Source organism: Acanthisitta chloris, unplaced genomic scaffold, assembly GCF_000695815.1.
Source record: "Acanthisitta chloris isolate BGI_N310 unplaced genomic scaffold, ASM69581v1 scaffold15795, whole genome shotgun sequence".
NCBI lineage: Eukaryota > Metazoa > Chordata > Aves > Passeriformes > Acanthisittidae > Acanthisitta > Acanthisitta chloris.
In genome coordinates this window covers 7094-32850 of record NW_008673284.1, presented here as the reverse complement: position 1 = coordinate 32850, position 25757 = coordinate 7094, and the positions used below count along the sequence as shown (strand labels likewise).

At 38.9% G+C, this 25757-nt stretch overlaps 1 protein-coding gene across 1 annotated transcript in view; it reads right to left on the bottom strand.

Annotated features, from left to right (window-relative positions):
* INO80 (INO80 complex subunit) overlaps positions 1-25553 on the bottom strand; it is a 55776-nt gene extending 30223 nt beyond the window's left edge. Inside the window, exons 1-23 of the mRNA XM_009074895.1 lie at positions 25366-25553; positions 24421-24587; positions 24257-24324; positions 21103-21264; positions 19284-19404; positions 18108-18322; positions 17031-17084; positions 16153-16356; positions 15080-15275; positions 14819-14886; positions 14289-14498; positions 13637-13717; positions 12360-12455; positions 9748-9807; positions 8975-9117; positions 7793-7877; positions 7163-7280; positions 6397-6482; positions 4293-4460; positions 3696-3829; positions 2844-2911; positions 1294-1387; positions 1-149 (exon numbers count right to left, since the gene is read on the bottom strand). The exon at positions 1-149 is cut by the window's left edge and continues 32 nt beyond it. Coding sequence (XP_009073143.1) covers positions 1-149; positions 1294-1387; positions 2844-2911; positions 3696-3829; positions 4293-4460; positions 6397-6482; positions 7163-7280; positions 7793-7877; positions 8975-9117; positions 9748-9807; positions 12360-12455; positions 13637-13717; positions 14289-14498; positions 14819-14886; positions 15080-15275; positions 16153-16356; positions 17031-17084; positions 18108-18322; positions 19284-19404; positions 21103-21264; positions 24257-24324; positions 24421-24587; positions 25366-25508 — 2890 coding nt within the window. The 5' untranslated portion in view covers positions 25509-25553. The remainder of the gene's footprint in view (positions 150-1293; positions 1388-2843; positions 2912-3695; positions 3830-4292; positions 4461-6396; positions 6483-7162; positions 7281-7792; positions 7878-8974; positions 9118-9747; positions 9808-12359; positions 12456-13636; positions 13718-14288; positions 14499-14818; positions 14887-15079; positions 15276-16152; positions 16357-17030; positions 17085-18107; positions 18323-19283; positions 19405-21102; positions 21265-24256; positions 24325-24420; positions 24588-25365) is intronic.
* Between the last annotated feature and the right edge of the window lie 204 nt (positions 25554-25757).

The window sequence follows — 25757 nt, the reverse complement described above, 5'->3', positions numbered from 1 at the left end:
GGAAAGACAGTGGGAAATTTACATCAAGCAAGAAATCCCTGTTCCTCAGAAAACATGACCCCTGCTCTTTCTCCTCTTCAGTCTCCATCCAGCAGCGCATGTGATGGAGCCTGTAGGATGCTTTCAGAGACAGGAAAAGAGCTAACCACCTGAAACAGAACACAGTAGATTCATTTTTTCACTGCCTTGTGAAAGAAAGGTTTGAGTATACAGTCAACATAATTCTATTCGACAGAAATGTTTTTTTCATAATTTCAGGCTTACAGTGTCCCGATTCAAAAAAAAAATTGTTGCTAGACATCTTCCAATTATGTTACTCTTCATTTTTTTCTAAGATGGCATAACAGAATCTAAGTGATTAAATCAGAATGCATTTTGAAGTACTTCATCTAAAAGGGTCAAGCCCAAGTTGGCCACTACTGTTTAAAACTGCACTCTGACTGCTCTGTAAATTGCTCCATATACAAATTACTCATAACAATCTGTGTAATGAATGCAGAACTTATCACAAAGACCATTCAGATACAACAAGAGAAATTTGTATTATGTTACTGAAATGCAGTCAAGAAACAGTAGTCCAAAATAACCACAATAAAAGAATATTACACCTACAAAGCCCTAAGCAAAACATCTCTATTTATTAATAAAGACTTGCTTTTAAACTTAAATTTCTTACAGTCACTATCTAACTTCAGTCAGAGTATTGTCCATTACAGAGTACACTATAACTTAAACAGATCACCTCCCTTTCCAAGATAACACAGTTCACAGTTCTAAGCCTACACCTTGGAATTCTATTCCATATTAAAAATAGGACAGGTAGAGAGCAGACAATATGGCTCGGGGCTGAAGAACAACTATCACAGCACAAGCTTATTCCATATGTGTTAAAACATAAGCTCAACTGTAACTGGTAAGCACTGCAATAAACTGGCCTTCAAAAGCCTGGAGTTTGTGCTTGATAATGCAGCAACCTACAGTGTGATCCTAAGCAAACTCTCCTGTTGCCCTTTGACCATCCTGTGTATTACAATGTTGTGCTGGTTTGGGCTGAAGTAGAGTTAACTTTCTTCACAGTGGCTAGTATGGGGGAGGTTTTCTTTTGACAGAGGCATAAAAATTGCTTTGCATAATGGTGCCCTATACCTGGAGGAACACTCTAGAAGTTGCTGTAATATTAGATAGATAAATTCTAATATTAGCAGGCACAGGAAATGCAGGTTTACAGAGAATAAACCTGCACTTTTCCTGTAATTACTAAGAGAGGAGGAGGAAAAAAAAAGTTGTCCTCACCTGGCTAAATGTCCCTGATTCATAAAGTTTGCCATTTCTGCTGGAGAGACATCAATAAACCGGAGGAAAGAAAAACAGCTTTCTTCATTGATACCTATGCCACAGAAACACTGAAGTTAGGCCAACACATTTCACAGACACACAGAGCTGAAAACAAAACTTTATCAATTTGAGATACACATTCTCTGACATAGGACAACTCTAAGTGAATAAACAGGAGATCCTAATTTAACCTAGATCTTTTAGAAATACTGAACATTTAATCTGAATCTCTGTTGCCTGACTTCACGTTCCAGTTAACTTTCCAGTTTGGGCAAGAGAAGGGCATTTACCAAGAAAGTCAAATATGTTCTAGGCCCAAATGCAGCCAGTAAAGAGATTTGTTTGGCCTACTACAAATCAACAGGCAGTGTGCATGTTCCGAAATCTGAACACATATCTGCCAGACAGCTGACCAGAACACACATAGCTCAGGATGTCTGCCACTCGTGCTCCCTCTCATCCAGCCAGTCAGTTAACCAAGCTGGAAGGAGATGCAGGAATTGGCAGAGAAATGTGAGTATGGGGATATGTATATGATGGATACACTGCAGTGAAGGGTGGGGGGCAGAGGAGCTTCACTGGTAATGAAGAAAGCCTTCCAGGTCCACCCATGTGCTCTGCATAGCCCCAACACCATTTATATCTTTTCATTTTTTAACTTTTTCACAAAAGTTTTATTCCCAAAATTATTTTTCTGTCATGGCATGCCAAATAGGGTCTCCAAGAAAAAGTCCATTATCAATACCAAAACAAACAGAAACCAGAATAATCTGCAAGACATACAGAACTTAGAAAGTTACAGACAAGTACAGATTCCTGCAGCTGCATCTGGTGGTTCTTACCTGAAAAGGGTTTTGCATAGTTGAACAGGTCTATGCTAATAGATTACACAGTCATGCAGTAATCTCTTGTTTTTGCTCCTGAAATTTTTCCCATCCCAGCAGCTGAGTGATCTAATTAACTCTTTTGGAAAAATAAATCAATTCAATCATCTATAATAATAAAATGTATCTGCCAATATAGGCAGCTTATGTGGGGGTTTTGCTCACTGATTAGACCCTGGGCCACTTGCATCTCATCTGTTTTTCAGTTGAAAGAGAAGTTGGCAGTTTAAGATACAACACAGAATGCTCTGAAATTAATCCAAGACTTCTCTGAATTGAGTCTGAAAAATTTACATTAAACTAAAAAGGCAGCACTAATCTCTTGAAGCAGGTTAAAACAAGACAGAAGGAATGGAACAAGATGCTGCAGTAGGATTAAGCAGTAATTAAATGTCAAGCTGTCCACTAAATACTCTTCTAGCTGGTTTCCATCCTTTCCTCACTGAGCAAGTGAAATATATGTACAAGTACAAATGCTTAAAAAATTCTAACAAGTTCTGGTAAGATTATCTCAGCATATTCATTACTCTGACCTCTCAAGTCCTTCCCCCTGAGTAAAGACATATATTACAACATCACATGAAAGTGTGCAACCCAACCTGCTTTCCAGGACTGAGAACCTACCCTTCCTATGGAAGACAGACTCCTGGATGTGGTCTGGTGCAAATGGCGAAAGTAAAACCCGTAACCACCTGAAAATTAAAACAAAACAAAGTAACTAAGGTGTTACCACATACAAAGTGCAATCACACAATCAGTCAAAAGATACAGAGCAAACGCTCACTTCTTCATTTTAAGGATTTCAGTACTCTGAGTATCCAAAATTTCATGGCAGTAGGAGAAAAGACCCACATGCATCTGCTGCTAATTTGACACTGAGACACACCATTGCTCTGGAACTGCATAAGATGCTGTAGAACATATTATCAGTTAGTCTCATCTTCAGATATGTCTTTCTCATTTCTTCCCTGAGCATTTCTCATAACTCAGTGCAAACAAAATTAATCAAAAATTGCCACAGTTGGAGAAACAGCAAACTGCACTTGGGCATATTTTATTCATCCAATGTAAGGTTTAAGAGCTGTCAAGGCATTAGCAGATGCTCACGATATACCAACAGACACATACTGATAGCTTCCTTACACATGAAAACTCGCTGACGAGAAACCAGGTGGAGTTTTTTGATTTTAAGAATTCTTCTAAAGCTTAATTCTACCATCCATCATCAGCAACAACCCTAAATTCCTTTTTCTGACTTTCTTCTTCAAAGGGATATTCTATGATTAGGATTCTACCAAGAAAGAGCATCGATATCAGATGTTTAACAGCTGAATGACTGGAAGGAAACTAGGAATGCACTGCTCAGCCAGTGTCATTTAATTACATCAGGTAAGGGAGTTAATTAGCACTTAAAGCTAAAATAAATCTAAGTCATACTAAATAGGCTAAGCTGAAGAGGAAGGGGAATAGGCTTGCCTGTCCCGTGAGTGGTTAAAGACCCTGATCTGTCCGTGACGGTAGATGAACTTGGAAATCTGGTATGGCTTTAGGGAGATGTGAAATGGAGACCAAGTTTCTTGTCGCTCAAACAGCTCTGGGTGATTGCACACCTGTAAGAAAGCAAGCATGGCAAATGCCAGTAGGAATTAATCTAGTTTGACGTGGCATTTACATCTTAAATCAACTATGACTACTGATCACTAAAACTTTGGTAGTGGTTAATATTCCACGGCTATTTCAGTATCTGCTCAAATTTGAATATGACAGCATATCTTTTCCTACTCACATAACGGAGCTTATGTGAAGAGCTGCTGCTTCTTCTTCCCAAATGAATGACCTCCTTCAACAACCAATTTGTAACCAAACCAGTTGGCAGATGCATGCACCATTTGGCTAAAGCTCTCCTACTCCCAACATCACGCTACACTGCATCCCACACACAACTGACCTGCATGCAAATCTGCTTGCCCATGCCAGAATCTCTTTTTATATGGTGTTTTCTAGAAGATGTATTTTCACTCTGTGCTAAATAATGATTATACTTTAAAAAATTATTATCTAGAATAGCCTTACCTTCCTGAACTGCATGACTAGATTCATGAGACTACTAGTGGTGGTCTGTGCTTGCTGAGTAGTGCCCATTGATGACTGCAGGAGGTCATCAATGGATATTTTGTTCTTCAGAGCTTGGTACAACAGCTTCTGTCGACTTGTCTGCTGGCAGTACATAAGAATTTCAATCTGCAAAACAATAATGAAGATTCAGCTTTTTCTATCTCTGAAATGAAGGATGATCACATCAGTACACACAAATCTGAGGGAAACACACCTGGAGGAAAACGTAACTTTCTCAAAAAGCCCTTTCTCAATAGGCAGTTGCATTCATATCTGTATTTCAGGATCCATCCTGGGAAGAACTTAACCGATAGGTATGTTTTGGAAGGCTTGGGTAATGATGTAGGAGATAGACCTTATGTGAACACAACTAAAACACATCACACCTGCAGCTGATCTGCTTTAAAACCTGACTGCAGTTGTACTTCCCTATGGTTAAAATGCTACCCACTTAGAGCCCGTGGCAAGTGTCAGGAGTCCACGGTAACAACAGGGAAGTTCACTGAAATTAATGAGCACATGAGAACAAAGTAGATGTCTCTTAGCCAATGGTCCAAAAACCTGGGGACATGTTAACCACAAGATCATCCAATATCACTAATGTCCACAAGAAATTAAAAGACCAACAAGAGAGAAGAGTATGATGCTGCTAGTATGTATCGCTTGCTCTGTACAGGCAAGCAAAAAAAAATCCTCACCCCATGCAAATCCTTCCTAAAGGCAACTGGAAATGTTTATCACCCAATCATTGCTGCATCAATCACCTTCACTGCCATTAGTGATATTTCTGTCAACTTAATCAGGCTTAAAAATCTTCCATTTTTAACTGTTAACAAAATGTTAATGGCTCACAGATTGGGCTGAAAGGGTTATAGTGAATGGGGTTACATCAGGCTGGTGACTGGTCACTAGTGAGTCCCACAGGGTTCCATCCTAGGCCCAGTGCTCTTCAACAACTTCGTAAGTTACTCTGACGCAGGACTTGAAGGGATAGTAAGTTTGCTGATAATGCAAAATTGGGAGGAGCTGTTGACTCCTTCGAAGGCAGAGAGGACTTGCAGAGAAACTTTGATAAATCAGAGGGCTATCACCATCATCATCACCAACTATCTGAAGTTCAACAAGGGCAAGTTCACCTGGGATGTGGCAACCCTGGATGTATGGACAGCTTGTGCTAAGAGATGCTGGAAAGCAGTGCCATGGAAAGGGACCTGGGGGTCCCTGTCAATGGCAAGCTGAATATGAGCCAGCAGTGTGCTCTGCAGCCAGGAGGGCCAACCATCTCCTGGGGTGCATCAGGCAAGGCATCGTCAGCTGGTCGAGGGAGGTGATTGCCCTGCTCTGTGCTGGTGCAGCCTCACCCTGAATATTATGTGCAGTTTTGGGCATCACAGTACAAGAAAGATATAAAGCTATTAGAGAGCATCCAAAGGATGGGCCTAGAGGGGAACTCATACGAGGAGCAGTTGAGGTCACTTGGTTTGTTCTGCTTGGAGAAGACTGAGAGGAGACCTCATCAGCATATGCAACTTCCACATGAGGGGAAGTGGAGGGGCAGGAGCTGATCCCTTCTCTCTGGCAACCAGTGACATGACCCAAGGGATGGAATGAAGTTGTGGCAGGGTTTAGGTTAGATATTAGAAAAAGGTTCTTCACCCAGAGGGTGGCTGGGCACTGCAACAGGCTCCCCAGGAAAGTGGTCACAGCACCAAGCCTGACAGAGTTCAAAAGCATTTGGACAATGCTCTCAGGCACATGGAGTGACTCCCAGGACCGGCCTGTGCAGGGCAGGAGTTGGATTCAATGATCCCTGTGGGTCCCTTCCAACTCTGAATATTCTGTGACTCTGTGAAAATACTATTAATTAGCGGTTCTTAAGTTACATTCACATCTAATGACATTGCTGGGATGGATGCAGTGCCAGAGACTGAAGGTCCATGACAAGTCTGCAATTAAATTTCAGGTATGCAGACTGACAAACAAGACTGCATAAACCAGATCAGAGAACAGAGCTATGACAATACAGTTGTAATACTCATTCCAGGTAAGTATTTTTTCTCACCTTATCTGACAGTTCATTTTCCACATCCTTCTTGATTCTTCTCAACATGAAAGGCTTCAGAATCATGTGCAAGCGGGATAGCTGGTCTGAAATACAGGGAATGGGAAAGAAGGAACAATCAGTTCATCAAAGAAGAAAACTATATGGTGTTTCACCACAAAATAAGTCCCTTACTGCTCAGTCACTTCCCTTCAAAAGAGTTTTTACAGCACAGAATTGATATTTCTGCTAATTTTTCTTCTTTTAAGTGAGTGCTGTGCTACACTGTTTAACTTCTGAATCTAAAGATCTGCTTCAAAGAATGAATTTCTTACATAACTACCCCCTAAAATCTCCTGTGAAGATTTTTTTTTTAATAAAATTTTTATACTTTTCTTCTAGAGCTCAAAAGATGTTTAGTGATTTGTGTCATATTATGTCTAGTACTTGTAACATGCTCAGGAGACCTCCAAGATGACTCTGCAGAAACTTAGAAATACTTCATAGATTTGTTCTTCTGTGTTTGGTAAGGAGGAGGCCTGGAGACAAGTAGCAAATCAACATTTTCACTACACGTTTTTCTATTCATTACACATGCTTCATTACAGTCAGAAACATGAACTTTGACATAAACCATGGACAACAATCCATAATGTTCCAATCGCAATATGCACCTTCTGCTTTAGATGACATTTCTCATATAAAAATGAGAAATTTATCCATTTTTAGCTAGAAAAGGCAACACACTTCTAATATAAAAATGACAGTAGTTACACACTGTACTCACTCTCATCAATGGCGGACTTGTTCTCTGCGTGGCTCTCTATGTCCTTGGAAAACCACTCATTGAACTCCTCATGGGAATCAAACAGTGTTGGCATGATAAAATGCAGCAGGGCCCACAGCTAAAAGCAGAGGAGAAAACAGTCGATCAGCAAAGTCATCCTACTGTGGACAAGGTAACTGGGGACCCCAAACCCTTGCAGCTCCTCATGAGCAGAATCACTTTACTAGATTGTAAGACACGGCAAAATTAAACAAAATTCCATCTGCATTCTCTTCTCCTCTCTCCCAACAATGGCCACATAGATCAACTTAACAAAACCCCTTTAGAAAGCAGTGAGAAACACAGCACAATTACTTCAGTCAACTGCAGGAAGAGACACAAGAATTAGATTTCATCCTGTAATCTAGGTATTACTCAACTTCGAGTGTCTTCAGTTTTAGTTTTATTTGAATGTGTGGCAAGTTTCCAAATTTTCCCCTTCCAGAGCTGATCCCATGTTTGTTTGCCAGTAGTTTGCTACAAGCATGATCCCACAACCACACAAATACAACTGGTTTCTCAATTCTTCACGTATATTTAGCATGTATTCTTGTTATAAAGGAAAGTTCACCCTTGTGAGCTTCCAAATACCTCTGCCATTGTGTTCTGGATTGGGGTACCAGTCAACAATAATCTGTTTCGACACTGGAACTGTAGTAGGATCTTCCAGCGAACACTGATAAAAAAAGAAGTCAGAAAAATAATTAAAACTGCTGTAGAAGGATATGAAACATAAGGTATTTTAAGATCAATTGCTTCCAGTGACTTTCCCAAACAATTTTAGGAGGTCATTTGGGAAAACTACTACAGCTGCTCCCCAGTCTTTCAAAAGACAACTACAGGAAGAAGTAGCCTTTTACAAATTACAAATTTCACAAATTACAAAGAAATATGCATCATTTATTTTGTTTTTCTAATTACCTTTTCACTCAGTTTAAAACAAATGCTTCAATACTAATAAAATCTCACCATCAGAGTAATTAACTTCCCAAAAGAAACAGTTGTTATGAATCAGAACGTCATGTATTTTTCAGACTTTACAACAGGAAGTGTACAAGCTACAGTGGCAGGAGTGCTGAGCTACACATTCTCAGTTCTCATAGAGGGGTTGGTTTCCAAAGAATGCTGAACAGACAGACTTTAGTCAGAAGGAGCCTGCATCTAAAGCAGCCTTCAGCTTACTGTGTACAGCAGCAACTTGGACAAAGGTTATGGGAAAGCAATCACTGAAGTAAAGACAGACAAATCCATTACTTGAAAACAAACAGCACTTTCTGGCATAGAGTCTTATGACAAAGATTGGGCTTTACTGCAGCCAACAGTATTCACAGGGTTCTGACCTTCATTCATGCCTGGAAGTGCCATTGAACAAGGAATCAAAATAATGCATTTAATGGAGCCAATATAAGCAATATATGCTCAAGACAACAGACATCATTCACCAGGCAGAATTCTATGAGTAGCCAGGAAAGAAGGTGAACAGCATTTCACACTGTTTTATTTAAGTGTCCTGTACTTCATACAAGTTTCTGCTCCACAATTACTTTTAAATTACAATTTACATATTTGGAAAATTAAAATCTAAATGCAAAAATCCTAATGGATCAATTCAGTCTCAGACAGTTATTACAGATACTGAATTAGGTTAGACACTTCAGGGATTTTCTGTGTGTCAATTTTAACTACTATCAATTTATGTTATCTTGTTGTTTACTTGATATTCCTCGAAGAGGCTGATATAGAGAAAGATTTTATTTCCAGTTAATTTATTACCTGGAGCTACTCTTGAGTGCTTGCGCTTCATCCAGCACCATATATTGCCACTTCACTCGCTGGAAATACTTCACATCCTGTACTACTAGCTGATAACTGGTAATTACCACGTGGAAAGGAGCATCCTGAGTATACAATGTTTTCTACAACCACAAAAGGAGAAACAAATGTCCACATAATGTAATACATTGTGAAAAGTTCACTTGTGTATACTGTAATTTCAGAGTTCTGTTTTATAATCTTTTCTCATTATTACTGCATTTTCCCTAGCTGACTTTTTTAATTAATTACAGAACAGAATTCAGAACAGAATTCAACTGGTAGATCTGGACTTCAGCCCATTAATCCCTGAACAATTTCAGATGCTTCTCTTAATGTGCCAGACCAGACCCAGGCATTGAACCCTTCCAAATTTTGTTGTTAAATCAGGAACAATCTGACAGGCCCGCAGGGATTCAGGATTTGGGCATCCTGAGTTAGGTTACTCAAACAGAATTAACCAGTCCTTGATACCGAAACTTCCTGCTTTATTTACAGAGCTCTAGTTTCTTCAGCTGAACTCCATACTGCCTTGAATTGCCCTGTAGAGTATTGCTCTTCGGCACAAGAGAAGCTTTCTACCTCACTATCTTAATGAAAATGCTACGACATGGATGAAGAAACAGAACTCTGTATCCACACATCATTTACCTAGATGGTGTGTAGCAACAGCTTCTGGTTTTCTCTGCACAAATAACAAAGACAGTTAAAGAATACAGTCATGCTGGTATTACCTGACTCCAGAATTTCCTGATCACCTTTCTATCATGGGGATTTCCCCAATAAGGTAGCACCTGGAACAGTACAAAAACAAATACATTATTTTCAAATAAAGACATAAGCTCCAGAATCTTATACTCGGTATTCTACAAAATGACAAAGACAGACCACTCTCTCCAAAATGATGAAAAGGGAAATTACCCTTCTTAACACAGAAAAAAATCAGAAAGCACTGAGAAATACTTTGAAACAGATCATTCCAGGCAAAGGTATCAAGCAACTTATGGCCTGATCAAGCTGTGTTGAGAATCTGAAAATGCCCAGCAGCATGTTACACCTTCTAATCAGGCTTTTCTAAAAGTTAAAAATGAAACTTTGCTTACCACAGAAAGAGGTCTGCCCTCAACTGCTACAGTTAAACCTAGAGGACTAGATGGCTTGTTGTCCTGTTTAACATCCCCCATTGTCCTGTTGGTTACGTATTTCAGAACTCACCCCCCAAGACCTGAGATAATGTTGAAACATCTGGCCTGTATATATTTAATAGGAGAATTTTAAAGTAAGTACTACTGCCAGAAAAACCTGTAAACCATTTATAGCTCAAAATGTCATGGGCCCTACTACTCAGGACAGATCTTTGCAGAGCACTGACTCTAGTCAGTGGTTAGTAACGTTGTACTGCCATCTCCTGCTTGACAGAAGGCCTACAGTCAGCTATGAGTAAAAGGGAGGAACACTGGTTTCTGAGATGGTGAGAAGTCTTACAATTTCAACCGACAAGTTACAAAGTGCCTTTAGTTGAATATTCTTCCAACTATTCTGAAAAAATAATGCTTGTAAGAAAATCAGTCTGATCAAAAAGTGATTTGTCTTTTAGTTTACGTATTCTGCCATGGACCTGAACAAATTAATTTACTGCGATTTACTACGAGAAGAATTGACTACACACTTTTGTATGATCAGAAGCAGAAAGAAAACTGGCTGGAAAAGACTGACTGTACTTATAAACACGTGACAATAAGTTGAGAAAACTTTTTTAAACATGTTCTGTTCCATGGATGAAACAAACATCATTATGCAATACACTGCTACATAATGATAAAAACGGGTTGGGTTTTAAGTTAAAAAAGATAAAATTATCTTTTCACAAGCATCCTGACTGCATTTTTGAAGCATTTTATGTGTTTCATTCGTAAGAAGGAGAAAGCATAAACAGCTTTGTATACAATGTATACATATACAAATTTATACAATGTATACAAATACACCTATTGTATACAATTAACTGATCAAAGGAAATGAGAGAAAGTATTCTAATCAAGGGCTCCTGTTATTCTGGGCTATGCAAATATATAAATAGATTAATTTTCAGGTTTTTTTTCTTTTAAGTAAACTCCTCAATAACAGAAGTCTTTCTATTTCTTCATCAGTTGCTTTGATGGCTCAGTAATCCCAATTTATCCCAAAATACAAATCACTCAAATAATCCATGTTCTAGTGTAACTTCTCCTCATATAGCTGTCTCAAACTAACACCACCACAACCAACACTGTCTCATCAGGGATCGCCAAAGCAAGCTATTTGCTAAAAGGTTAAGTCCTTTAATATTGCCCTATCCCAGATCAAGAAAATCAAAAACTACTTCTAGTAATACTTCCAAGTTTTTTTTCCTGGACTTTATTAAGTAGCCAAGACATTCCAACAATGAGTCTGATGTTACTGGTATACTGGTTACATATAATTACTGTTTTCTGTAAAAAAGCAAATCTGATGCTTAAAAAACCCCACCTGATCAAGTCCTCTTCATATCAAAGGTTACTACATTAACAACTCAAATACTTAAAACTATATTCTAGTCCTCTTCACAAATGTAACTGAAAGCTTCTGACACTTCTGTCTAATTCTAAAATTTCAGCACTGTTTCAGTGCTGAAACCTCCTTTGCAATTAATACTCTAGTGTTCCCCACTGGGGAACAGGGAAGCAACTTGTTTTTCAGTAGTTGACAGTTCCTTGCTTTCTAACTTACTATGTTTTCACATTCACAATACACCTGAAAAATGCCAATTTTTTTCTAATCTTTTTGTTCTTAGCTATTTGTGCCTCAGTTGTCTCTTTTTTCTTGATTTACTGACTGTATGTCTATGGTTCTTCTATTTCTCTGTAATTACAACTGCATTCTGTCTCACTCTCATCTGTTTAGAGTTTGTTCAAGTACAATCTTTATCTTAATCAATCCTTATCAAATTCTTATGAATGACTGAAAACACAGCTCTAACCCTAAAGACAGTATATAAAACTGAAATACTATTCTTGCTTCTGCTACCAGGCCCACACATTAGAACTCTACATCCATTCACTGCCCCACTCCAATTCCTCACTGAAAAGGTGTCTTTAAGCTGATGCAAAATGAGAATCATGTGATTAAAGTAAGAACATTTTTAGGCCTTAATTAATTGAACACTCCATTAAAAAAACAGGACCACAGGAAAAAATATCAGAATCAGGCCCATTAGAGAGTTTCAAACTCCAAGGTGATTAAGCACCCAGATGTGACAAAGAACTTGGGAGAAAAAACAGTTTGCTCTTGAGAAAACAGAAAGAAGTTTCTTGCATATGCTTTTTACCTTAAATTTAGGAACAAATCTGGCAAACTCCTGGTGCCAGTTGTTAAGAGTAGAGGCAGGTGAAATTATTAAAAAAGGTCCCCAGATGTTCTCTCTCTGGAATACACATATTTAAAAAAAAGAAAAAAAGAATTAAAAATGTGGAGAGGAAGGGATACAGAGACAGTTTGATACAGCTTTACAACAACTAAATGACAGTGGCTACATAAGAGAGGGCACTACATGCAACACAGCAAAACTCTCCCAGCACAGCAGGATGATACAAAATCAAACAGAGCAGACCTAATGTTAAACCAAGACTTATTTCATAACTGCAAAGTTATAAGAGCAAATTCCTTTGTTTCTGAGAGCTGACACCTTCCCATTACTAAGAGCCTTTGTCATTTTGATGAGGAAAAGAACTTCAGGTGGCATTGGAAAGCTTTGCTCCACCACATCACATTACAATACCCTCTGGTGAATAACGGAGTGGATCCATTAGTATATTAGGAGTCACAAACTGGCCCACATAAGGGAGAGCCAGAAAAAGTAAAGCCCTGTGTAAGCTTCCAAAAATCTCAAGCTGCAGTGCAGCAGGGAGACAAGCTTATCTGTTATTCCTTCCATACAGATGACCTCGAGAACCTTCAATTCCTCACACCCTTATAGTATTTTGGTCAATGGTACCAGTCAACTGGTACCAAAAGGAACATAGAGAAATGCACACAATTTTCATTTGGTCACTACCGCAGCTAATTCTGCTTTGAGGATCACTTCATTCATGTCTCCTATTTAAGGCAAGTGACTGGATTGCAATCAAGAGTTCTCTTTTATTTTTTAAATAAATGTAACTACGTCTGCATGAAGTAAGATGTAAGCTACTGTTGCTTTTTTCTGTTTTGTTTGTCTGTCCTGGCACTAAGGAATCACTAGGCTCCCTAGGAAAACTCTCTGAAATATGGAAATCCATGTTGATTGCCATGAAGCTCAGAATTCGGGCTTCATATGATCTGTAAAGCTCAGTGAACCATCAAGTGTACAGCTTGGTCTCTCACGAGGCTTTCATATTCAGTGCAAGTGAGAAGATACTACTCTGTGAATAGATTAAAATTCTATTTTTATTTATATATACACATATGGACACACACCCATGACCATTCCAAGGCTCCACTTGAAAACAAAGCGTAAAATACCTTTTAAAACATTTAAGTTTTATAATATAGAATTCATTTCAACATGTGGAAATCATGCATCTTCTATCAATCATAGTGCCCAGGAACAAGCTAAACTCTACCTACCTCAGCCAGATGTGCAAGGAGAGCAATACTTTGTACTGTTTTACCCAGACCCATTTCATCTGCCAGGATTCCATTGATGCCCTGCAAAAGATCCATAAATGAACAACTTCACTTTACTGCTTTTTAACCCATACAGGACTAAATTGCCACTGAATTTAGTGAGAACAGCAGTAACAACTCTGAAACACTTTATTGTTTCTTACATTTGCTGCTGAGAGATAATTGATTCAACTGCATTTTCATTCACCTCAGTTTGATTTTTACCCTCAGCCTGTCTGTACTTCATGATCACACTGCAAACTGGGCACACACACAAGGAAAGTGCGGCCTGCAGCTTACCAGCTGACCCAAGCCTGAAACAGTATACAACTCTGAGCAGCAAAAGTCTCCTCAGTGTATGACCTAAGCGATAAACAGTTGTATAAACACCCACACAAAGAATACTGAACTCAGTGCCCCATTCAAAGTCGCTATTTTGTAAGCAATCGAGAAATGTATGTGCCTTACCTAATATTTTCCTTTCTTCTAAAGACATTACAGATTGAGTAAAATCAGTCTATTTTTAAAAACAGCAGATTCTTTTGGCCAAGTTTACTCTAATGACATAAATAATCCTGGAAGTTTTAAACATTTGCAAGATGTACTAAGATACCTGCTCATAGAGGTTGGCCAGCCAATTCATGCCTTTCAGCTGATAACCTTTCAGTTTTCCATTGAAAATGGTAGGCTGTGGAATATCTTCTCCTGCTCGGATAGATGGGTTTGCTAAACTGTAGCTCTCTCCAAAGCCAGTACCAGACTTGTTAGCAGCTCGCAAAGCTGCTGCCCGGCTCTCCTTTGCATCTTCATCAAATGATCTGGTCTAAACAAGAAAAGGAAAGTGGGCATAAGATGACAAACATTAACTTATCAAGAAATTATATAGTAAAAGGCTTTACGATTCACATTAAGACAGGATATCCGCCAGAAATTAAGAAAAAATGAGCCTCTTCCTTCAGCTCAAATCTTCATATTCTGTTTTCTACTTGTTTGCACAGACAGTGGCAATGAAATTGAATTCAAATCTGGAAACCAGGATTAAATCAACCTACTTGACCTGGCTGCTATGAAAGAGCCTGGTTCTGTGGCCTCTACTAGTTACTCTGCTTTCTCTTCTACTTCATGGATCCAAATAATACATACCCGGGCCTGATGAATCTGGTAAGCATCCTCAGCATTCTTCAGAGCTTGGGCCTTGTAATAGTTACTATCTGAAAACAATATATCCATGTTAGAGCTCTGCAGCAGTAACCATCCAAATTAACACACAGACAAATACGCGCAATTACAGTAGTGCTTCTTGCACAGAAGGATTTTTGTGCTTGAAATTGTTAAGTCTGCACAATAATATGCAATGGAAATGTCAAAACAGTGCAAGGAGAGGACTGTAAACAAATCACGTACCATAATCATCTTGGGTGATGTTGACCACTACTCCTCCACCAATATCAATCTGCCTTTGGGTAGAGTTGTCTTCCAGTTTGCGTAGGATTTCCTCCTGTATTCCATCATGTCCAATATCTCGTTTACGACTCATAAAATGGGCATATAATTCAGTTTGTGTGATCAAGAAGTTCAGTTTTCGCTGCTGCCTCTTAGCCTAAGAGAAGGGCATTTATAAAAAACAGGAAAAGAAAAAGAAACAGGAAAAAAACAGGACAAGAGTTTAATGTTTAAAATATAATTTAAAATTTCATTAATACATCAACAACTAATCTATCTAGATTATGTTATACAGATCACTGTTCTATCAAAATATAGGATACTAGTTGGACATAAGAACACTGAACATCTCCATAAACATTTGTATTAAAATCTAAAATTGTTGTAAATTAAAAGTACTTTTATATTGAGTAATCATGGCAAAGAACACCATAATCTAATAAAGTTTAGAAGTTTTGTTTACACTGAAAAATTAAAATATCAACACAAACAGAATTTTAGTGGTCTACAGTAAAAGAACTTAACAGTTAAAAATGCTCTCATGACAACCTGACTCCTACATTCTGCTACTTATTAGTAAAGACAATGAATGCAGAACAAATGCAATACATCAATGGGTAATACATCATCATTGTTCAGCGTTCAGCAAGACATTGCAGGAGCTCTGTTCAACATTAGGTGCTGGCTAAGAAGTGCTGCACAATTAAAAGTTGTCTATTACTCTAAAGTCAGCAGAAATCTTCACAAAATGCTTATGAATTTGCAAGAATGAGAGGAACACAAGAAATAAAAGCATAATTGAAGCATAAAACTAAATATAAGGTATTCTTAAACTACAACCATAGCTCATTAGGAGCATTAACATTAGAAGAATTACACAAAGAAAAATAACATAACCCAAGAAATTTGAGGAATATTACTGAAACAGAGCAAATAACTGAATTTCATGGCCTGAATTTACAAACTCAAATTATCTGGTCACTTCTGTGCTTCTTCAGCAGATTAATTATCAGCAATCTGTGGTTTTGCTGTACCTCTCTCATCTCCTCATCCAGCTTGCGTTGCTCCAGAGCCTCCTTCTCAGCTCGCTTGCGATGTTCTTTTTCCACCTTTTCGTACTTCTTCCAATAGAGAAGCATCTCCTTGGTAAGACGACGCGCTCGTGGTAGAGTTTCCTTACAGTTCTTCTGGGCTTGGATGGCAGCTCGACGTACCTCCCTCATGCACTGATGGGCAAGCTAGAGAGAAACGAGATTTTGGGAACAGTGGTAAAATGGGCAGATTTTAAAGAAAGCCAGTAATAAACAGCATCAGATTCAATTATAACCAAGTCTGATTCTTCAGAAGAGAAAACACCTGTGATACTTGACTCACCAGTAATGCTTCTGAAATTGAGAAGATTCTGATGAGGAGATAAATTGCTTCTGTAATCACTTAAGCAGAAAACTGCCCTATTTTTAATCTCAGGTCCTACATATATTTATGCAAATCAAAACACTTAATATTACAAGAGTCCTCTTGATTTAAACAAGAATGCATAAACCAGCAAGGTCTAGACAGTGGATAAATAGGCAGCTCAAAAGCCAAAGTGTACCAAAGTCACTAATTTATAGTGTCAAAGACAAGTAAATTTAAAGTGTGTAAACTAAATCTTACAAAAGCCAAAAAGATCTCATGAAAGAAATTCACATTGTTCATTTCATCTGTTGCTTATGAAATATAGCAAAATGACACATCTAAAAAATGAAAAGCCTTATACTAAATAACAAATTACTTCTATACAGACAGTGCTTTCTCCTAGATTGCCCTGCTAGTATAGTCAGCAGTGTAAGAAACAGAAGAAACATTAGAGGTGATTGTTTCCCTCTTACACCCAGCACAAGTAACAGTATAAAAAAACCCCAACTCTTACCTTCTTGCTGTTGGTTAGGAAGAGGTTGCGGGCTGAAGCTTTCTGTTTGTATGCCTATAAAAGAATGCCATCTTTAAATCAGTTACAGGGTAATGGCTTCACAGAGTTTTAAAAGATCACTATCTAGTCTTCAGCAATGTGCAAACTTCAGTCATGCACACTACTATATAATTGGGTACAGGTACTGCAAGTATTCTTCATTTTGACCAAAAGACTTTTTTATCGTTAAATTACTGAAGGCACACATAAATGTATTTCAAATCCTGAAGGAAGCATGCAAAACACCTCCTTTACATCCTTTTTCAGGATTGTTTCTCTAATTACTACTATGGCAAAGCAGAGTTCTCCTATTCCATTGGTATTAGTGAAGTAAACAGTATTTTGCATTGCTTCCCAAAGATGTTAAGAACTAATGTAGATCCTATGCTCTTTGCATGATGAAAATCAGTCTTTTGAAGAAATGTCTATCACACTACACATACCCTCTATTTGGGTTATAAGTTCATAAAAGATGATACAGCCATCACATGCTTTAAGCTTCCTAGAAATCAAAGTCTGTTAACTATAAACTCCAAAGAGCAGGTTTTAAGGTCCACTCTGATCATCTTAAACTGGCAACAGTGAACCCAGCTTTCTATTTCAAATGTGCCTGAAGCTTGTCCTGTAAACAATACAAACACTTCTCCCCAGACTGTTTCTGAAATAAGTTTTGAAAAACACACATACTGCAATGACTGAAACACTCATTTTCTGAACTTTATGGTAAACCTAGATATTGGCTTGCTTTACACTTCCATCCTGTACATCAGTGTGAGTGAGTACCTGCTAGAGTTTAGTTGATTAGTCAAATGAAAGCAATGGCAAAGCACTAGATGATCCATTCTTATCATTGGTGATAAGAAATTGGAACTACACTTTGCTTACAGATTACAGAACACCAGTGAGGTCATTAATGACGACCAGAAAAATCAGGTCTCACTTCACTCTGTTTTTTAAAGTGTCAACTCCCCACTAAGTTAATTTTCTATTTCACTTCCTTGCTATCATCACTGATCTAGTGCCATCAGCCAAGCTCACCTTCGGCAACTCCTTTTTCACAATGCTAAGCCACACTTTCCGCCGACGTGCATTAAGTTGCTCAATACTCAAATGCTTTTTCTTGGACCCAGGTGGTGGTGTATCATGGGAAAACTTGGCAAAAACTTTGGTCTGGTGGTGGTGGCATCGTGGTGACTCCTCTGAAGAGAGTTCTTCATCCCGTTTCCTCTTTTTCTTTACTTTTTTCAACTTGCCTGCATGGCAACAATGATCATTAAAATCAATTTGTTTTCTTATTTTTGGGATGCATTTATTAGTCAGGTATCTTTCCTGAGTAATATATCCTAGTCAATTTATATGCAGAACCAACAAAACAGCTAAACTTATCCATGTTTGCCAATTCTGATACCATTCAGTTATCTTTACAATGGAAAGATTTTCTTGCTTAATAAAAGGGTGAAATACAATTACTTCCACCCAGGGAAACATGCCTTGAAAGTTAAAATGTCAAACACCTGGTGCAAGGGATTTTGCTTTGTGGTAAAATTCTACTTAAAGACATGTAAAGATAAGACATTTAAAGGTAACAGCATTAGCATTTGGTACAAAGCAAACTTCTCAGCAGTTGAAAGAGATTAGCATGTTGTCACAGATAACAACTTTCAGATGAAATTGATACCGATATCAGATATTAAAAACATTTTCTGTGAGTACTCAAAATTATGAATGCTGCAGACTAGTGGAGAAAAAAAATGCCACAGTTAAAGGAACTTGCAAAATGAAAGGAAGACCAAAACAACCCCCTTAAAACACAGTTTGAACTTAAGTACTTGCATTACAGAGATTTTACCTTACATTGACAGTTCATAGCCTTCTCTTTCTGCTTCCTTACAGATTTACAACTGCTGCCAGCTCAAACAAGAAAGGAAACTGCAGTTCCCAGCAAATGTGCATTTGAGAAACTCCATCTGCTATGTCACATGATGTAATTTTATTTTAACTCATATTGGACATCAATTCTGAGTTCCCTCTAATTTCCAGAAAACATTTCCAGAGCATTTCCTGGAGATTTTTTTCCTTTGGCAGAACTAGATTTTTCCAAACAAAACCAAGTTCTGAACATTTATGTTTATTCAACGGAAATAATGTAGCAAAGAAGTTAAACCACAGCAGCCATTAAAAAGCCATTTAAAAACACCAGGCTAATGCCTTTACCTTTTATTTTTTTCTCTTCTTTGAACTTCTTTTTCTTGGGCCCTAGCAGGTGGCGCTGCTGCTCGTAGTAAGGGTCGTATGTGGACAGCAGCCCTGCGCTGTAGTACTGGTACTGCTGCAGCTGAAGGGAGGGAAGTGAGCACAGTAATGAAAAACAGAGATGGCAGATAACACAGACAGCCCAGATCTTGGACATACATGAGAGATCAGAAAACATGCACATCTCCATGTTTAGCAAGGTTCTCAAGGACTACAGCATCCAAAGAGAAACCACTGCTTCCAGAGGTGGCCTCCAAGTTCACCCAGGGGCCCAAGCCCACCCAGTTAATTAGGAGGGAAGAGCTGACAGTGAAACTTTTAATTTCAAAACATACTGCTCTGTCTGTTCCATACAGGTGCTGCCCAGTAAGACAACGAACTACATCAGAGACCCAGTTATGGACCTACTATTTGTTTTGCTTACATTCCCAACTTACCTACATGTTATACTTTATTATTCCAAAGGAGGTAAAAGGATAGGTTTAGAGAAAAGGCATTTAAAAGATTTCCACAAAAAATTTGAACACTCAGATTGTCAAATAAAAATATAGCTGACTCTACACATTTTTCCCCTGAATGATCAAAGAACTCAGTATATTCCCAACATTACTCAACTACAATATTGAAGAACTACACACAGGTTACTTATAAACAGGCAAATTAAAGACAGTATGGGTCAGAACATAACTATTTAAAACCTAAGCATACTTCTAAGTTAATAAAAGATTTTTGAAAGGTGAGAACATCAGCATAAAGCAACTTTTTTGGACAGATGTGTTTCTCTCCCTCACAATCACGTACTGCTGATCTGACAATACACTGGTTATTTTCACTGGATATTATTTCTTACTAGTCTGAAAAGAGGTATTTGTGTAAAACCTAACAAAAGTTATGACCTGTGCAAAAGTTGGGTGCATGAATATTTATCTAGTTATGAAGTTTCAAGAAGCTAACACAATCTTGGTTTAGAACTACACAAATAAACAAAGGAAAGAAGTGGACAAAAGCAGACTTATTTCTTCATTGCTCTGGAGAAATTTCAAAAGAATATGAAACAAGACAAATCTCAATTTCAGGCACATCCTCTGATAACAGAATAGGACGACCTCCTTCATCTGAGACTACCATCTGCTGCAATTTGAAACAGCAGTGAAAATTTCTGCAAAAGCCCTTAAAATTTGAAGAAATATGTTATGATAATCGAAATGGTCATAGAATTTGGCCTAATATTAAGAAAAATGCAGAAATGCATCAAACTATTTTCTTATAACAAGGGAAAAAAGAGCATATGAGAAGTAAATACAAAATAGAAAAGGTAAAAAGAGTCAAGTAATACACCAGATAATGACAGAAAACAAGAAGGAAGAAAACTAGACACTCTCAGTCAAGACTGTAAACATTGCCTTACTACTTGTCACCTCAATGGTGACACAAATACACTTAAACAGCAGCTAATACCTATACTAGAATTTAACTCACAGCATCTCAGTTTTCATATATATTACCCAAATCTTGCATTCTAACACCCTGTATTTGCTCTAGTGAGCACTGACACATGTACCAGTACTAGCCACATAAATTTCCAACAGATTCTCAGCATAAGCCATCATAAATAACCCTTGTCTGAAACTGATGTTAGACAGTTACAGTCTACCAAACAGCAGGATATTTTCCAGTCCACAAAACATGAGTTTCAAGAAAAAATGCAAGAGCAGTTAAAATAACACAGTTAAAGGAAAGAAGAAAAATCAAGGATATTAAAAAAAATCTGGATTTTTACCTCTTTGTCCTTGCTATATTTACTTTGATGCAATTTCTTATATTTGTGTAATTGCAGCATACTGTGAAGTTCCTCCCTTGAAAGGGAAAATTCTTCTTCCTCCTCTCCATCCTCATCACTTGGTGAATCTGTGTCACTGGAATCATCACTCAGGAGGATACTCTAAGGAGAGCAAACAGGAACTAATTTAACAATCACAAGTCCCTGCACTGAATTGTTTATTTATGCAAAGCACTCTTGGCCTTTACCTGATAAAGGGGTGTGGGTCTGGCCCAACAATACTTAGCATTTGTCTTCCATCTAAAATGGCTCAAATGGAAAATACCTTTCTGATGTGCAGAACCGTGTAGCAGCAAATCCAATTCACATATTCTGATGTGGGCAGAGGTAGTTTTCTGTCAGTTTGGTGATAGCTGCATCATTTTTGTCCACTTTGTCTGCTTCCAGCAGTGAGACACCAGTAGAGGAATTTTTTGATGTATGGTTGCAGGTACTTCCCCACCCATTTGCAGTTTGTCCTGCTATTTTACCACTCCTACCTGCACCAGCTGCAGTAGGTTTGGGTCTTGTCTGACCTCTCTGCAACATGTTTTTGCTAAACAGAGAAGGCTACAGTACAATGAAAACCCAAAGATGGCATAAAGCCACCATTTCATCCTCATTGAGACTCTATACTGAGTTCAACTTAGAAACAAATTTTCAGTCAAGTCCCAAACCTCCATTTAATATATTTCATAATAGAGTGTTTTAATATGGACACTGTACTAAAATTAATTCAAGTTCTGAAGGTATACTCTCTCTGGAATTTAACTAGAATGCTGCTGCTCACCAAGATTGAAATGCCTACTGTCCATTTTGTTTAGAATAAAAATGAAAGCCTCACATCTACAAAGACTATAATTCTATTTTGTTCTACCCATAGTCTAATACAATATTCACCATCCACTGTCATATACTATTCTTTCTTTCCATTTCCAAGATGAGAAGTCTCTGTAAAATGTATTTCTTTCTTTGGTATTTTTTATTATTGTGAAAAAAAAAACAAACAAGGAAACATCCTTCTTCTTAGCAAGGGACACTTGCTCCAGCTACCTCAAAACAAACAGGGCAGCAAACAAGCAAATATAGAACAAGACTTAAGAATTCACTGGAAGCCTCTTTCAGCAACATAAAATATTATCACACCTCTGTAGCACCTTACACCTATTTTTCAGTGTGAGATTTTCCATTAAATAATTGCATTAAATCATTTATGGCAGCTCCTTAAACACATTAGCTTTCTGAGCTCTCTCACTACTACATGTGAAGTAAAACTAAATGGACTACTGAGACGAGAACAAACTTACCATAAACTTACTGTCATTGAAAACTGTATATGTGGTAATGCCCTGACCCATGCTCAACCTATTTTCTTGTTGCTGCCTGCTTGCTTACGTGTTTCTATACCATGATCTATGTCAGATGACAAGATGGAATCACTCACCACTGTCTACAGGGTGCTAACTGATAGAATCATAGACTAATAGAATTGTTTAGGTTGGAAAAGACCTTTAAGATCAAGTCCAATCACAACTGCCAAGTCCATCACTAAACCATGTTTCCAAGTGCCACATCCACACGCCTTTTGAACACTTCCTGGGATGGTGATTCCACCACTCCCCTGGGTAGCCTGCAACAGGCTTTCAGTGAAGAATTTTTTCCTAACATCCCCTGGCACAACTTGAGGCCATTCCCTCTCATCCTTTTGCTTGTTACTTGGGAGAAGAGACCAACCCCCACCTCACTACAACCTCCTTTCAGACAGTTGTGGAGCACAACACGGTCTCCCCTGAGTCTCTTTGTCTCCAGGCTAAACAACTCCAGGTCCCTCAGACTCTCCTCAGAAGACTTGTGCTCCAGGCTCTTCACTGGCTTCGTTGACCTTCTCTGGACATGCTCCAGCACCTCAATGTCCCTGTTGTTGGGGGCCCAGAACTGGACACAGTACTGAATGCAGGTGGACAATCACTTCCTTAATCCCAGGAGCCACACTATTTCTGATATAGGCCAGGATGCCACTGCCTTCCTGGTCACTTGGGCACACTGCTGGTTCATGTTCAGCCACTGTCAACCAGCATTCCTAGGTCAATTTCTGCTGAGCAGCTTTCCAGTCACTCTGCCCCCAGCCCGTAGCACTGCATAGGGTTGTTGCGACCCAAGGACAGGACCCAGCACTTTGACTGGTTGAACCTCTTAGAATTGGCTTTGGCCCATTGATCCAGCCTGTCCTACCCTCCATCAGCACTCCTGCCATTTCTGCTGAGCAGCTTTCCAGTCACTCTGCCCCCAGCCCGTAGCACTGCATAGGGTTGTTGCGACCCAAGGACAGGACCCAGCACTTTGACTGGTTGAACCTCTTAGAATTGGCTTTGGCCCATTGATCCAGCCTGTCCTACCCTCCATCAGATCAACACTCCTGCCCAACCTGGTGTTGTCTGCAAACTGACTGAGGGGGCCTTCAGTCCACTTGTTCAGATCATTGATAAAGATATTAAACAGGACTGGTCCCAATACTGAGAACTGGGGAACACCACTACTGACTGGCCACCAGCTGGATTTAACTGGTCACCACCACACTCTGGGCCCAGCCATCCAGCTGGTTTTCTACCCAGGGAACAGTACACCTATCCAAGCTATGAGCAGCCAGTTTCTCCAGGAGAGTGTTGTAGCAAACCGTGTCAAAGTCTTTACTAAAGTCCAGGCAGGCAATATGCACAACCAGGTAGGTCACCTCATAGTAGATGATCAGGTTAGTCAAGCAGGACCTGACTTTCCCAAACCCATGCTGGCTGGGCCTGATCCCCTGGTTATCCTGTGCACGCTGTGGCACTCGGGATGATCTCCATAACCTCTCAGCATAACCACATAACCGTAACAGCACCAAGGTCAGGCTGACAGGCCTGTAGTTCCCTAAATCCTCCTGCCAGCCCTCCTTGTAGATGGGTGTCACATTTGATAACTTCCAGTCAACTGGAACCTCCCTGGTTAGTCAGGACTGCTGATAATTGATTGAAATTGGCTTGGTGAGCACTTCTGCCAGCTCCTTCAGTACCACCGGGTGGGTAACTCTACTCTCAGATTCCAGAATAGCTGCATTTCTTTCCAATATTCTTACCTTCAGCCACTTCCTGCTTTTCTTCAGTTTGGAAAAGTTATACAAGCTCCCTTTTTCAGACTTTGGTTCTGTTTAAAGAAAAAATAAAAATACAGTTCTTAAGAAATAATGCTTTTCCCAGCTTAATGCAAAGAAAGCAGAGATTCAACCCAGTGCATGCCCACCTGGCTGCAGTACTCCATTCAGAGAATGCGTGTTCAGCATCCCAGAATTCCCCACTCCAGAAGGCTCCCCAAGCAAAGCATTTGGAGGCTCTTCCTTAACTTGCATCAAGGAATTCCCGGACTGAGGCAGCAAAGGATTGTCATCCAATCCATCTTCACTTTCATCGCTGCAAGAAGATACATTGTATAGTGAAAATGAAAGGAAATACTCAAAAGAGATGCCCAAACAACTTTTTTGTATGTGGGCATTTGTCTAAAAGTTTGAGAAGTGAGACAGCTTCAGATGTAACTTTACACACTAGAAATCTTACTGTTAATAATTTCCCATTAACCCCTCAGCAGTAGTTAATCATCAGACCAGCCTGGCTATACTATCAACTTGCACCTTCAGTCTTTAACCAAGGATCTAATTTGACAAGCATGAACTGAGCAACAAACTAATATCAAGTCAAACCAAAGCACAGTATTACCATCCTCACATGTACAAGTGGGAAATATAATGCTATTCTTTTCCTAATCCTTGCGTGGGTCTTATTAGGTGCTTGTAAATATACCTATTTACATGTTTGTAAATATACCTGTTATCTGTTCTGTAACTCCACAATTCCACAACACTGATAAAATTAAACATGTAATTGTATTGGGACAGAAACCTTTTCCTAATATCCAACCTAAACCTCCCCTGACACAGCTTCATGCCTTTCCATCAGGTCCTGTCACCAGAGAGATCAAAAAGGCTTTGTTGCAGAACTCTGAGCCAATGACAGATCTATTATTAAATTTAGTAGCATTTTTTAGACCTCCTCTTCTCTAGGCTGCACAATTCAAGGGACCTCCCCTTCTTTAAAGGAGAAGAACTTATAATGAACAAGTCACTACTAAATTCATAATACTGTCTTGTCTTTCCTTGGTATTACCAAGGGAAAATGGAAAATGTTTTGGTACCTGGATATGCTCCTGTTAAAGATGGCAGATGTCTGTCGTAAAAACTGATCGAGTTGCAGAGCTTTCTCCAGATACTGCAGATAAAGGGGTTTTGCCAGCTCTGAGCAGCTGCCATCCTCCCTAGCACCCAGCTCCGAGGCCATAGAACAAACTTCTCTTCATGCACAGGTGCCTCTGAACACACAGCTGTGAAGAAGAAACAATAGTCATCACCACCACTACCTCCTCTGGAAGGAAGGAACTCGGTGAGCAGGCAAATCTACTCCATGCTACAACAAATACTAATATTTCACAGAACACAGAACCAAGGTACTTCTGGGCAAAAGCTTCAGTTGCAGCTAACAGGAGTAGTAAACAAACAGAAACTCCCACTCCACTTTCCACTACAATAT